The following is a 12,614-nucleotide window of genomic DNA, read 5'->3' on the forward strand; positions in this document are numbered from 1 at the left end:
CCTTAGCAACCACTTAGCAACACCTTAGCAACCGCTGAGTAACACCTGAGCAACCACTTAGCAACACCTTAGCAACCGCTGAGTAACACCTGAGCAACCACTTAGCAACACTTTAGCAACCACTTAGCAACACCTTAGCAACCGCTGAGTAACACCTGAGCAACCACTTAGCAACACCTTAGCAACCGCTGAGTAACACCTGAGCAACCACTTAGCAACACCTTAGCAACCGCTGAGTAACACCTGAGCAACCACTTAGCAACACTTTAGCAACCGCTGAGTAACACCTGAGCAACCACTTAGCGACACCCAAGCAACCGCTGAGTAACACCTTAGCAACAACTTAGCAACCACTTAGCGACACCTTAGCAACCACTTAGCGACACCTTAGCAACCACCTTAGCAACAACTTAGAGACACCTTAGTAACCACTTAGCAACACCTTAGCAACCACTTAGCGACACCTTAGCAACAACTTAGCGACACCTTAGCAACCACTTAGCGACACCTTAGCAACAACTTAGTGATACCACAGCGACCATTTAGCAACACCTTAGCAAGCACTTAGCGACACCACAGCAACCACTTAGCGACACCTTAGCAACAACTTAGTGATACCACAGCGACCATTTAGCAACACCCTAGCAACCACTTAGCAACACCTTTACCTGTTTGAACACACTAACTAAGTCTGTTGGGCAAAAAGGCCGAATGATGTAACATGATGTAACCACCTGGTACCAACTCAGCCTGCAAGGAACACCATGATAACTACTTCCTAATGCCATAGCAACCAACCATAGCATCACTTAGAAACAACCTAGCAACCACCTGTTACCAACATTGCAACTGCTGTCTGTTCATGAAAGGATGAGAAACACTGTCAGTTTAACCACACACACTTCCTCTCAGCTGATCGCTGTCCATCCTCTGTGTGTGTGTGTGTGTGTGGTTGTGTGTGTGTGTGTGTGTGATGTCAGATCCTGATTGTCACGTCGACGGCGTTTGCCGGCGTCCTCCTCCTGAACTACCAGCGGGATTACGCCGAGTGGCTTCTGCCGCTCATCATCGTGTGTCTGTTCGCCTTCCTGGTGGCTCACTGCTTCCTGTCCATCTTCGAGATCGTGGTGGACGTCCTCTTCCTCTGCTTCGCCATCGACACTAAGTACAACGACGGCACTCCAGGGAAGGAGTTCTTCATGGACAAAGCTCTGATGGTGAGGCAGCAGCACGCTAAACTCTATGTCTTTTATAGAGATGAGTTCTGATAGATCCATGTCTGATCCATGTCTGATCCATGTCTGATCCATGTCTGATCCATGTCTGATCCAGTCCTGGGTTTGTAAAATACACATATGAAAGCTTTCATTTCTCCTGATCAAAGATCAATAGAAAACAGCAGAGCGTCTCTTTTGAACTGACAGTTGAGATCAGCTGCAGATAATTAACGTAAATTAAGATGAGTGTGTCTCTGAAGGAGAGTTGGGTACCGTTCCCCATTAAACCAGTACTGGTACCAGTAGTGGTTTAATGGAATTCAGTACCAACACCCAGCAGTACCTTTTACGGTACTTTACTCTCTCTGTAAGTAATAATAAATAACAAAGTAATACAACTGTTATTACTGGATACCCATATGTTTATGTAGGATTAGCATGCTAGGCTAACAGTCCGTCAGCTGTGTGACTTGCCCAACACGGTACTGTTACACCTTTTTATACAGTCTACACACAACATCGGCACAGCTATGCTAATTGTGCTAGCCATGCTAACTAGCTGCTAGCTAACTCGGCAGCGATGGATCAAACATGAATGAGTACTGGGTGCTAGCTCACTCTGTAACAACGCTGTACAGCTGCTGTAGTTTCTTCTGTGGACAAACGATCAGCTGACGTCTCACCGCAGTTCAACTTTGACTCGTCATTAAAGGACGGATACTTTTCTTTTGTTTGTTGTCTTTGAGGTTTTTACATCATTTTGTATCCAGTAGTCAAATGTGAAAATCAAATAGTAAAGAAAAGTAAAGTACATATGTTTTAGTGTCAAATACTATTTTCCCACGTGACCTGACGAAGGATCCAGTCCTCAGCTGTTACTGGGAATCCACACAGGAAGTGAGATGTGAGCGGCGTGTTAGCGTTCTGTCATCCAATAAACACGAACTCCGTTTTCATTAAACAGCCGTCTGTCACCTGCTGACCAGCAGATAAACTGTCTTCAGCAGGATGACTGGCAGCAGATGTTCACTCAGCCCAGCGTCGCGAGTCTCTCACAGACAGTCAATACAGATACAGCGTCAGCGCTCCGTCCCGCGTCGCTGCTTTATGCTAACGGCTGAGTGGACGTTTCCATTTGAACAACCCAGAAAAAAGAACACAGATGGATCTGGAGTTTGATGATCAGACTTTTTACAAATTCAATTCCCTCCCCGTATGACCCCGCCCATCATCGTATGACCCCGCCCCTCCCTGTATGTCCCCTCCCCGTATGACCCCGCCCCTCCCCATATGTCCCCTCCCCTCCCCGTATGTCCGTCTCTGCAGGAGTTCGTGGAGAGCAGCCGGCGGTTGGAGCGAGCGGTGGAGCGTGGGCGGAGCCGGGTGAAGGAGGCCGTGTCAGAGGGGGCGGAGATGAAGCCCATGGTGAGTGACAGCGGCGGTGGAGGGGGCTGGGCCAGGCAGAAGAGCATGTCACAGGAGGAGGAGGCAGGGGCGGGGCCGGAGGAGGGCGGAGGGGAGTGGGAGGAGCTTCAGGAGTTCCAGGTGTATTACCTGCTGGTGGGCGTGCTGGTGGACTGGGTGCTGACGGAACAGAGCAGCTTCGTCCTCTGTCTCAGCGAGGACGTCGTCCTCTTCCTCTGCGTCTACCTGCCCACATCCACCCTGTTCCTGTTCGTCAGCCTGCTGCACACGCCAAACCCCTCCTCCTCTACCGCCACCACCGCCAAAGCAGCCACCGTCACCGCCACCAGCTAACACAGGCATGCTAACAGACACGTGCTGACAGGCATGCTAACAGACGTGCTAACACAGGCATGCTAACAGACACGTGCTGACAGGCATGCTAACAGACATGTGCTAACACAGGCATGCTAACAGACACGTGCTGACAGGCATGCTAACAGACACATGCTAACAGGCATGCTAACAGACACGTGCTGACAGGCATGCTAACAGACACGTGCTAACAGGCATGCTAACAGACACGTGCTAACAGGCATGCTAACAGACACGTGCTGACAGGCATGCTAACAGACACGTGCTAACAGGCATGCTAACAGACACGTGCTGACAGGCATGCTAACAGACACATGCTAACAGGCATGCTAACAGACACGTGCTGACAGGCATGCTAACAGACACGTGCTAACAGGCATGCTAACAGACACGTGCTAACAGGCATGCTAACAGACACATGCTAACAGGCATGCTAACAGACACGTGCTAACACAGGCATGCTAACAGACACGTGCTAACAGGCATGCTAACAGACTGTGCTAACAGGCATGCTAACAGACACATGCTAACACAGGCATGCTAACAGACACGTGCTAACACAGGCATGCTAATCTGACTCCTCCTCATCATCGTCTTCATCGTCTTCCTGTTTATTTGTAATTCATTTTTTACTTTTGTATCTTTTGTATTTAAAATGTTTTTTAAAACTTGTTTTGCAGCTCTGAGTGTTTTTATTTTCTCGCCGCCGTGCTTTATGGACTCAGCAGACAATAAATGCTGTGATGTCACAGGCTACGTAGAGGACCACAGTTTGGACCACCAACCACAGATTTCACCACGTTTCTCTAAAAGTTGTGGTCTGTTTTACAGACGTGAACAGATGAAAGTCATTCCGACTTCATTAGTGTTGATTAACGAGCCGACTGATTAAAGTTTATTAACTTTACACAGAAGGTGTCTGCTGGGTCCTAGCTTCCCACCACAGGTTAATAAACTCGTACCTGCATTCATCTTCTCACTAACTTCCTGTTCTGACCTGAGATCATTTCCTCTGGAGTTCCTGAGAAGAGTTCACACTCTGAGATCTAAAAACATCGACAACGTTTCAGCCAACAGAAATAAATAAATAAATAAATAAATAAATAAAGGTTGATTATTAGAACTCAGCTGCGGCTGCGTGTTGCAGATCTGCACGGAGCCCCGAAACTGACACAATGTAGTAAAAGTACAAATCAAAATCCAAATAATAGAACTGAAAACACCCATAAATAAATAAATAAATAAATAATAGTGAGACTTGTAGTTATTGGTGGTAAAATGAAAAATAAAAAGCTGTTTTTGTTACGAACTGATTGAATGTTTGAGGAAAAGGTTTTTATTTCTTTTAATGCTTTAATTATTTATTGGCTCCCTCCAGAATTTCAGTGTTTTTATGATTATTGAGGCCAAAAATGTTTGATTTTCAGCAGCTTTTCTCAAAAACTGTGACTCAGTTTGTGATGTTTTGTCTCTTTTTTTTGCAATAAAATGTCAAAGTAAAATAATGTGATTTATTTAAACTGCAGCCAGTGAAGAGTCGTACGTAACGACTTCCTGCAGATCACACAAACAACATGAGAACCATGAGGACTCAATGTTCCATTTATAACCTTTATTAAATAAACTTTCAGCTCAACATCAGCAGCAAATAAAATCATCAATAATGTTATTAAAATAAATGTCGTTGGATGTTTGAGGCAGATTATGTCTCCTGACTCACTGAATCAAACCTCATCTGGGAACATTTGGGAACATTTGGGAATAGTTTTTGTAATTTAGTGACGTTGTGTTAATTATTTGAATCACTGATGAGTCTTTTAACATTTAAATCTGACAAATACAAACAATGAGAAACGTTTTGGGAGATGTTTGGGGAACCTCGGTCTCAGGTCGGACTGGCGGCGTTCAGCACCACCTGACTACCCATAATGCTCTGCTTCATTTCCCTCATACCCGCCTCACTGCTCCACCTGTCGTCTGTTCCACCTCAACCTTTTAACCATGTGACTCGTTTCCTGTTTCAGGCTCCGGGGACGAGTTCAGCTTGACCAAAATCAGCCGCTGGGACTTCTTAAAAAAAAAACAAAAGAGACATTCCAAATGTTTATTTTTACCAACGTGTAACATGTTTACTATGGTTTCACTCCAGGGAAAACGATATTTTAATAAGAGACTGTAAAAACGTAACAATGTAATGAAGCACTTTATATTGAAGCGCTGCAGATTTTAAACCGGCTGATGCATTTTTTGGTAGTGATGTCGTTTTTTATAAGACTAAAAGCGTCTGGTGTCACTGAACTCATCGTCTGCGCTCACACTTCAGCTCTAACGGCTCCTCGGTGAAGACTCCTCCTCTTCTTCATGTGTCTGTTTGGAGACCAGCTGCGGACCGCCGACAGCCAATCACACGGACTCTCTCACCTGGACTCCATGTTGGATCAGGAGCGCTGTGATGTCATCGGGGGGGAGGGGGGAGGGGGCGGAGTCTCCAGACAGGGTTAATAGCAGCCATAAAGCTCCCCGTCTGATTGGTCAACAGACAGATTCTACTGTAAACGAGAGACGACGGGACGCACCGCGAGCAGATCGATCAATAGATCAGATCAATCAATAGATCAGATCGGACTCCTGGTTCAGGTGTTCGGGTCTCGGGTCATGTGACCTGTAAACCACCGATAAGTCCGTCTGATGTTTGTTCGAGCTGCTCGCCGTGTGGCGCCCGTTTCAGACTCCATGTTGGACACGTCATCGGGGGGGGCGGAGCTTCTCCTGCGTTCCACACGGCGGCAGCGGCAGAGACTCAACAGACCGTTACAACCTGCAGAGAGAGGGTCACATGACTGACGGCTAAACCACCGGGTTGGGTCAACGAGGCTCTGACGCAACGTTAGATTAACGTTATTAATACGTTAGTGTGAGTCAGCATCAAACACAACAAGCTGTAACTGAAACTGATTATTATTATTATTATTATTATTATTATTATTATTATTATTATTATTATTATTATTATCGTTATTATTATTATTTCTGATACAAAATGACATTAAAAGATCAAAGTTATTAACAATCAATAACAGATAATAATAAAAATAACTGTTTGATGCTTTTATACGTTTTTATTTGAACATTAATTGATCTGATCATCTTTATATTCTGACACCAGTTATAGTTTATTGTAGAACACTACAATACCCATGAGCCTCGGCTGCTGTTGCGAAACAAAATGTGTCGCCATGGTTACCGAATTCAGTCAAAGAGAACTGATTTAATCTGCAGATTATAAATAAATTGAATCTTTTATCTTCTGTCGGCTGTTAGCAGATCACATGATCACATTTTAAGCTCTGTGATTGGCTGTTTTTTGCAGAAATGCATCTTGGGAGTCGTAGTTTGTAGCTTCGATATTTTTGTACCGAAGCTGTTCATGTTTCATGTTGATCAAACTGTAGAAGAACTGAGAGGAAGAATTAAAACATAAAGACATGATGATAATAATAATAATAATAATAATAATAATAATAATAATAATGATGTAATCAAAGTACTGTAAATCTCATTTTCTGCCTTTTTAAAGATGTTTTTATGTTCAAAAAGGAGAAAAATGAATGAAAACAGACAAAAAGAACAAACATGAACAAACTGTACTGAAATATCCGACCCTCCAGTTGGGGACAGAACCAGCAGAGTTAAAGCTGGACGTCCGGCAGTGAGAGTAAAAGCTCGGCTGTGATTGGCTGACAGACAGGACCAATTAAAACTGATGATCTGATCCATTCGGTCCGATAACGTTTCCCCAACATGAGAATGAAACCAGACAGATTGATCCGGTGGCGACAGACTCGACCAGCAGCGTGAAGTCGTTTGGTTTGATGTAACGACGTTCATTAATTAATGAGTGAAAGTTAACGAGGTTCAAAGTGTTTCACTGCTACATTCTTTAGTTTTTCATTTCAACATTTGTGTCGTTCAGATTCGTCACAACTAGAAGAATTAAGATCCGTTCGGACTAAACGCCGACGTCACTGGATTCACACCGTCGACCAATGAGAAGCCGTCCTGACAGAGCTGACCTCTGGTTGGACGGAGAGTCCAGAACAGGAAGCTAGCGTAGCTTATTAGCTGTGTTGCTAACATCCAGTATTATAAGAACTGATACGGGACTCAAAGACGGCGCCGCCTAATGAGAACGAGGCCCCGCCCACAAGTTCCCGCTCAGCCCGTAGACTTAACATCGAGATGACATCACACGTTTTAATAAAACCTCCACAGATTAAAAACGCCTGAAAGAAAAGTCATCAATGACGTTTCTGCAGTACCGCCAGCGGCCACCGGGAGGAGCTGGCGGTGGGCTGAGCGGCGCCGGATCCTGGTCGTGTTATTGATCGTTGGTTTACACACAGACAGGAAACACGGTGCTGATGTTAGCGACTGAACTAACAGACGCTACGTTTCTGGAAGTTTAACTTTGCGTCTTTTTTAATTGAAGAATTTTTTTCTTCTTCACGGCCTCTTTTTCCGCAGTACAAGGCTACCAAAGACTACTCAGCTGTCTCTGTCACGTGACCCTCAGCTCGCAGGTCGTAGCGGTCCGTTCTCTCCGTTTAGTCGGTGACGCGGAGTCTGACGCCCCGTCAGCCGGCGGCGTCTACCTGGATCTCACTTCCTGTCCTGGAGCTTCGACCCCGCGTCTCCCCGCCGGCGTCCGAAACCTCCCGAACATTCAATCAAAGAGTCGTGTCCGTCCAACATGTCAAATCCAGAGAAGAAGAAGAAGGCGGGAGACGAGTGGGCGGAGCTTCCTGCGGAGGTGACAGTCAGCAATAAAACAAACTGCATCATGTGACCACGTCGTCATCATCAACAAACAAACAACAACAAGTCTTCCTGCTTCTGTTCGTGGTAACTAAACTTCATCTCCATTCAAAGGTCACTTACTCGCTTTTCCAGAGCTTTCAACCGCCTGTGAGATGCAATTAAAAGCCCAGAAAAGTTCAGTAAGTGGACCTTTGAGTTGTACTGTTGTATTGTTGGTTCCTGGTGACTAAATGTCGACGTGTGATGAAGAGAACTGCTGTTGCTCTGTTGCTCGTCCGGTTGCCCAACATGTTGCCGGTTGAATCCAAACGTCCGACTGTCAGACGTGATGTGTTCACTGTCATCACGTAAATTCAAGTCGTTGGCTCATTTTCTTTAGTGGTATGAAAGTAAACTTTAACAAACTGATCAACTCGTTGCTGCTGTGAATGAACCAACAGTTTGTTTTCCTTCAAGGCTTCATCTTCATCTTAAACTTAAACAAGGTCAAAAGTCCAGAAACTTGAGGTGAACGTATGTAGAAATGCTGCCTGCAAGTCAGAAGTCAGGGCTTCAACCTTTTTGTTCTCATATTATTACGACTTTCTTTCTATTAATATGTCGACTTGTTGCCAATAAAAGGCCTTCTGTAGCCTTGGCTGCCAAGGTGGTTGCTGAGGTGGTTGCTAAGGTGGTTGCTAAGGTGGTTGCTAAGGTGTTTCCATGTGTTGTTCAGCTCCAACATGTACGGATGGATTTGAGAAGTTGACATTTGGAGTAAAGAAGGAGAAGAAGAAGTGAAATCCTGCTACTATAGTTTGTTTACGTAGCCTCCGGAGCCGGAGGAAGCTTCCTGAAGCTGACCAATCAGAACAGAGTGGGCTCATCAGGAGGCGGGGCCTTAAAGAGACAGGAGCTAAAACGGCCTGTTAGAGACAGAGGCTGAACTGAGGGGCTGCATAAAGGACCAGTAGAAGATCAATAAGCAGGTTTTATTCCAGTAGAGCCCCAGAATATAAATATAGAGGCTGGAGATGAAAAAACAAAACAACGTAGAAGAAAGTTTTGAAGGAAATGTGAAAAAGCAATGAACGTGACTTTAAAGGAACATTTGAAGACATTTGAATCATTTGTGAGGTTTGTGGTTGTGATGACTGACGGTAACGTCGACTGACGTCGTCTGGACGTCGTCTGGACGTCGTCTGGACGTCGGGACGTTTGGATTCAGCCTGACGATGGAGTCACTTTGTTGTGTTTCTGATCTGAAGGAAAGTTTGTTTCTGTGATGATGAACATTGTTCTGTGTGATGAAACCGCTGCAGCTGATTGGCTCAGACCGGCAGCGATGTGTTTTCTGGCTGCGACTGTTCCCATAATGCACCTCTTTCACTTCCACATATAAAAACCTGTCTGTCAGACAAACTGAGGAGCTTCTGACGTTACAGCTGATGTGAGTTTTTAAAAAGATCAAACCTGCAGATTTTACACAGAAATTCACATAAATCACATTATTTTGTGGAAGATCTCTGAAATATTAAGAGCATGTGTGTGTCGCGACCACAGGACTCGACGCTCCGAGCATGTTAACTAATTGCACTAAAGATGGAGTTCATTCAACACTGACGTCCGTTTAAAGTAGCTGTAAAGTATTTTAGATCAACAGTGTTTGTAGCTCAGATATTAACACAAACAAACAAACAAACAAACAAACATTTATTCATGTTCAGACGTCCAGAAAACATAAAACTAGAAGATCAATCAGCAAAGATGGAAGACCTGCTTCTTCTCACGCTAGCTCGGACCATGTGACCATGTGGTCATGTGACCGTGTGGTCATGTGGTCATGTGACCGTGTGGTCATGTGATCATGTGACCATGTGATCATGTGATCATGTGATCATGTGACAGATGAACCTGCTGACTGCAGGAACTGAAGAGTTTCATTCCAACATCTGATAAACTGATTATTGATGGAAATTGATTGATTATTTTTTAATCATTGATGTTAAAACAAGTGATTAAAAGTCTTCAAACGTTTAAAACATAAAGATGTTTATAATCTTTTCTTTACTTTGAGATTTTATAGAAACACTTTTTAATTTTAAATATATTTCAACTGTTGGAACGAAACCTTTCAGCTCACCTGCCGATCAATAATCATTCATCAAACCCAACCAATCAGCACGCAGAGGAGAAGCTGTCGGGCGGGACAGAGACGCTCCAATCACAACACGTTTACACCCGTTATTGATCCGGTGTCCTGATCACCTTTTAAACCCAAACTCTACTCCAGATGTTGTCATGTGACACGTATGAACAGAACGACCGTCGCCCTCGGCAACGTACGTCAACGCAGACATGAAACACAACTAACAGTTACTTTCATCATCAGTTATTCTGTTGATTATTTCTCTGATCATCATTTCCTGTTCCATGAATTATGTGATTGATTGACTGATTGATCAGTGATCAGTTTAACTAATCAGGAAATATTAGTTCTGATTTATTATTATTATTATTTATATCTCCAAACATCAATCAGCGCCTAATCAATAGGAGCATCCCTAACTCTGCGATCACTTGTCATCTTCCTTCCTTTCGTTTTTGGTCGTCATGGTTACGCGTTTTAACCCCGAGGAGCAGATGGCGGCGAAGCTGAACGACTTGCATGTCCATGTGTTTCCGGCTCCGTATCACAGCGCGGCGTCTTCGTACGTAAACGTGTGAATAATCTGCTGTTAGCGTCGCAGCACTAAAACTCAGAGTCACATGACTCTTAACTCGTTGACTGACAGGCGGCTGCGTAGTTCAGACTGTAGGCCGGCGCCGCCGCGGGCGTCAGGCGTAACACTAGTGTTTAGCTTTTCTCTGCAGTAAGTCGTTTGTAACATGAAGAACTTTTTCTTTTGTTCTGGGTTGATTTTTTTATATTTATCATTTCTTATGTATATTTGTTTTTTAAGAAAAATAATAAAATGGAATATTTAAATCTGTTCTCGTCTGTTTACTGAAAACCTGCAACCTGATAAAACAGGAAGAGGAAACGAGATTCTGTTACAGTCATGAATGATGTCACGACTGTTTACTGCTGAATGTTTACGTCTGAACAGAAACTTATTGATCTTGTTGAATCTCATTGATGATCCTCATCAGTTGATTCACTGATCAAACCATTCTGATTATTGGTTGTGACAATCAATAGTTATCAATAGCGAAAGAAACAAAATCACTGCTGAACATAATGCTAACACAGTGCTAGCACAACGCTAGCACAACGCTAACACAGTGCTAGCACAACGCTAGCTGCCGCTAACGGACGTGTTGTTGGTCAGAGCTGAAACTTCCTGTCAGTGTTTTATTTAAAACCCTTAAAGCTCAGCACTGATACGTTAGCAAGCTAAATGATTTACGGCGGACAGTCTGGACGAAGATTTTAACATTTAATCAAGATCAATACAGACGGACTTAAAATTACAGAACATTTATGTATAAAACCATCGACAGTCACAGAAAAGAGAAGAATACAGAATATTAACCACCGATAGTTTCTGGTATGTTTTCATATGAATCAGCGACCAGAACGTCACACAGAATAGAATAAAATAACATCTGTGAGCTAAAAACACTGTAGAGTTAATGAGTACCTGCTGTTTCCTGTTAGTTAAATCAAACCTTTTAATCTTCAGAAACTTTAGGACGAAGTCAAAGCTTCCGTTAGCATGAAGCTAACGGTGATTTCAGCCTGAACACAACACGGCGGGATTCAAACCACCAAACACACACTGACTGCTGGTGTTTATGGAGGCTGGAAGAGTCTTTGAGGATTCTGGAAACAGAATCAGAAGAGCTTTTAAACAACCTTCTGGGTTTTTCTAACTTGGCAGATGAATGAAATGATGAGTAGCTAAAGGCTAACGCTAACGCCTGACATGAGAGCAACAGACTCCAACATGTAACATGAAGACATGTTGTTCATCGTTTCAGCTCACTAGTGACGTGTTGCAGCAGCTGTGTAGCATCTATAACTTATAAACGCTGTAATACAATCAGACTGTTCAGTCAGTATTAGTGTTATTGATCGATGACGGAGTAACAACACTGGTGAGCGTGTTTCTACATCCTGTTACGTTCAGAGCTCCTCGTCGTCCTCGCTGACCATGGTGTCCAGATCTTTGTCTTTGCGCTCGGCGCTCTCCGTGACGAAGTCCCTCTGCTGCTCCTCCAGCTCCTGCAGCTCCCCCTGCAGGCGCTCCAGGTGAAGCGCTCGCCGGTTCCTCAGCAGGCGGCCGGGGAACGGGTTCATGACGGTGAAGGCGATGCTGGTCAGCTTCCTGCAGATACACCAGAAGAAGAAACTACAGTGAACATTGTAAAGAACTTCGGTACAGAGTCAGAGGTTGTAGCGCGACAAGCTAACGAAGCTGTAAACAGAACGCGGTCCTGCACATGCTCAGTAGCGTCTGCTGCACACAGAACGACCAAACTAACATGATGAAGGAACATGTGACCCGGCGCAGCGCTGAGGCTCACTGACGCGTTTTAATAGTTTTGTGATGATCAGATATTTCAGCTTCATTCAACTTGTTAGCGGATCAAACAGAGATGAAGAGCAGGTGAGTCTACCTGCTGTCAGAGATGGTCTTGGTGAAGAAGCGCAGGTATTGGTAGATCTCCACGCTGTCGTGGATCTTCAGGATGTCGTCCTCTTTGTATTTGAGGAGAGCCAGAGCGTACCTGAAGATCACCTGAGACAACGACACACGTCTCTGAAACCCACCTTCAGGTTGTTTTATTCTTCTGTCAACATTCAGACTCATTAAC

At 44.2% G+C, this 12,614-nt stretch overlaps 2 protein-coding genes across 8 annotated transcripts in view; one reads left to right on the forward strand and one right to left on the reverse strand.

The window, feature by feature from the left end:
• The window catches only part of slc44a1b (solute carrier family 44 member 1b), a 46,518-nt gene extending 40,578 nt beyond the window's left edge, over positions 1 to 5,940 (forward strand). For 2 of the 5 annotated variants that reach the window (XM_042419153.1, XM_042419148.1), the window contains exons 14-15: positions 981 to 1,217; positions 2,544 to 3,979. In XM_042419153.1, the coding sequence (XP_042275087.1) occupies positions 981 to 1,217; positions 2,544 to 2,975 (669 nt within the window). In that variant the 3' untranslated portion in view covers positions 2,976 to 3,979. Of the gene's footprint in view, positions 1 to 980; positions 1,218 to 2,543; positions 3,980 to 5,020 lie in introns of those variants that run through there. The other 3 variants (XM_042419149.1, XM_042419150.1, XM_042419151.1) reach the window with 3 other exon arrangements.
• A 5,280-nt stretch (positions 5,941 to 11,220) lies between these two features.
• tbc1d2 (TBC1 domain family, member 2) overlaps positions 11,221 to 12,614 on the reverse strand; it is a 49,900-nt gene continuing 48,506 nt past the window's right edge. For all 3 annotated transcript variants that reach the window (XM_042419808.1, XM_042419807.1, XM_042419809.1), the window contains 2 exons: positions 12,417 to 12,538; positions 11,221 to 12,124 (listed from right to left, as the gene is read on the reverse strand). In XM_042419808.1, the coding sequence (XP_042275742.1) occupies positions 11,923 to 12,124; positions 12,417 to 12,538 (324 nt within the window). In that variant the 3' untranslated portion in view covers positions 11,221 to 11,922. The remainder of the gene's footprint in view (positions 12,125 to 12,416; positions 12,539 to 12,614) is intronic.

This window comes from Thunnus maccoyii, chromosome 8 (genome assembly GCF_910596095.1).
Source record: "Thunnus maccoyii chromosome 8, fThuMac1.1, whole genome shotgun sequence".
Taxonomy (NCBI): domain Eukaryota; kingdom Metazoa; phylum Chordata; class Actinopteri; order Scombriformes; family Scombridae; genus Thunnus; species Thunnus maccoyii.